This window comes from Microtus ochrogaster, unplaced genomic scaffold (genome assembly GCF_000317375.1).
Source record: "Microtus ochrogaster isolate Prairie Vole_2 unplaced genomic scaffold, MicOch1.0 UNK98, whole genome shotgun sequence".
Lineage (NCBI taxonomy): Eukaryota > Metazoa > Chordata > Mammalia > Rodentia > Cricetidae > Microtus > Microtus ochrogaster.
This window is the reverse complement of record NW_004949196.1, coordinates 825,025-826,496: the sequence shown is the minus strand read 5'-3', so window position 1 is coordinate 826,496 and position 1,472 is coordinate 825,025. Positions and strand designations below refer to the sequence as shown.

At 56.7% G+C, this 1,472-nt stretch overlaps 1 protein-coding gene across 1 annotated transcript in view; it reads left to right on the top strand.

The window, feature by feature from the left end:
• The first annotated feature begins 126 nt into the window (after positions 1 to 126).
• The window catches only part of Dennd1c (DENN domain containing 1C), a 13,232-nt gene continuing 11,886 nt past the window's right edge, over positions 127 to 1,472 (top strand). The window contains exon 1 of the mRNA XM_026777996.1: positions 127 to 615. Coding sequence (XP_026633797.1) covers positions 422 to 615 — 194 coding nt within the window. The 5' untranslated portion in view covers positions 127 to 421. The remainder of the gene's footprint in view (positions 616 to 1,472) is intronic.

The following is a 1,472-nucleotide window of genomic DNA, read 5'->3' as shown; positions in this document are numbered from 1 at the left end:
CTCCACCAGGCTCCACCAGGCCCCACCAGGCCTCCACCAGGCCCCACCAGGCCTCCACCAGGCTTCACCAGGCCTCCACCAGGCCTCCACCAGGCTCCACCAGGCCCCACCAGGCCTCCACCAGGCCTCCACCAGGCCTCCATCAGGACCCCATCAGGCCTCCATCAGGCCTCCACCGGGACCCCATCAGGACTCCTGTGTTCACCCTGCCCTTCAATGTAGTTGCACCCCTGTAAATGAAACAGAGACACAACAAGGAGAAATTATCTGGGTGGTCTTCACAGATCTTCAGTACTCAGGGGACTCAGAAAGAGGACCTGGGTGTGACCATGGGGACCATAAGGGTGAAGAGGGACCTCCCAGCCTGCTTCTCGCCCACCCTGTCCCCACCTAGGCTAGGAAGCCAGGATGCCTAAATTGCATGCAGTGGGTGGGGGCGGGGGCCTCCTTTGCCTGGGACGTCACCCTGTTAAACTTCCTCTCTCAGCCACACAGGAAGTTAAGCAGATCAGGGGCCCTGCCCCAAGCAAGCACAGGCTCCCCAGCCCCAGGAGCCCCGGTAGGGAAAGGGCCCACCTGGGCCAGCCCTACGGAGACCATGGGATCCACAGAGAAGTAAGAGAGCTCTTTCTCCTCCATCCTGTGCTGCAAGGTTACCAGGCCTGAGATGGGGGGGGGGGGGACTAAAAAACTAAAACCATGGTAGGCAGGACCGTGGCAGGGGAGGGCCCAGGAGGCACAGCCACCCACCCACAGGGATGGACCCGCATGTACCTGCTCAGGGCATGCATGGTTCGTCTTCTACTTTCCTGGCTCTGGATCTGTGTAAAGGAAACAGGAATTTTAGGAGTCGGAAGCGCAGGAAGGTCAGGTGTTTTAGGAAGGTAGTTTCCCCAGAGGGGATGGTTGGCAGTGAGGAGGGAGAAGTTATGGTGGGAGGCTGTGTGTCAACCTTGAGGCGGGGGGTGTTCATGGGTGCCTCGTACCCGCATGATGATGAAGTGCTGGAGGTACCCAGGTCAGGGTGTAACTGGGTGAGAAAGTGTGTCGGCCTCTGAAAGCTGAGACACCAGCATCTTCTTCGAGAAGCAGCAGGAAAGGGGAGGCTGGGAGGCTTGCAGTTCAATGCCAGGGTACCTTACTCTCCTTTTTCTGCTGTGAAGTGTGGACCTCACGAAATCTCCCTCAGAAAGACAAGGGCGAGCCTTAAAGATGCTCAAAGGCACAGGGAGAAAAAAGACAAGACACTGCAGGTCTGCCCTACAGATCTAAGAATCTACAGATGTCAGGCAGAATCACAAGTATGAATCACACACACACATACACAAGTGCTTTTCACACTCAGACACACCATCACAGGCACGAGTGTACCTCCCCCATCTCTGTTGTGTGTGTGTGTATGTGTGTGTGTGTATGTGTGTCCCCAGTCTCTCTCTCTCTCTCTCTCTCTCTCTCTCTCTCTCTCTCTCTCT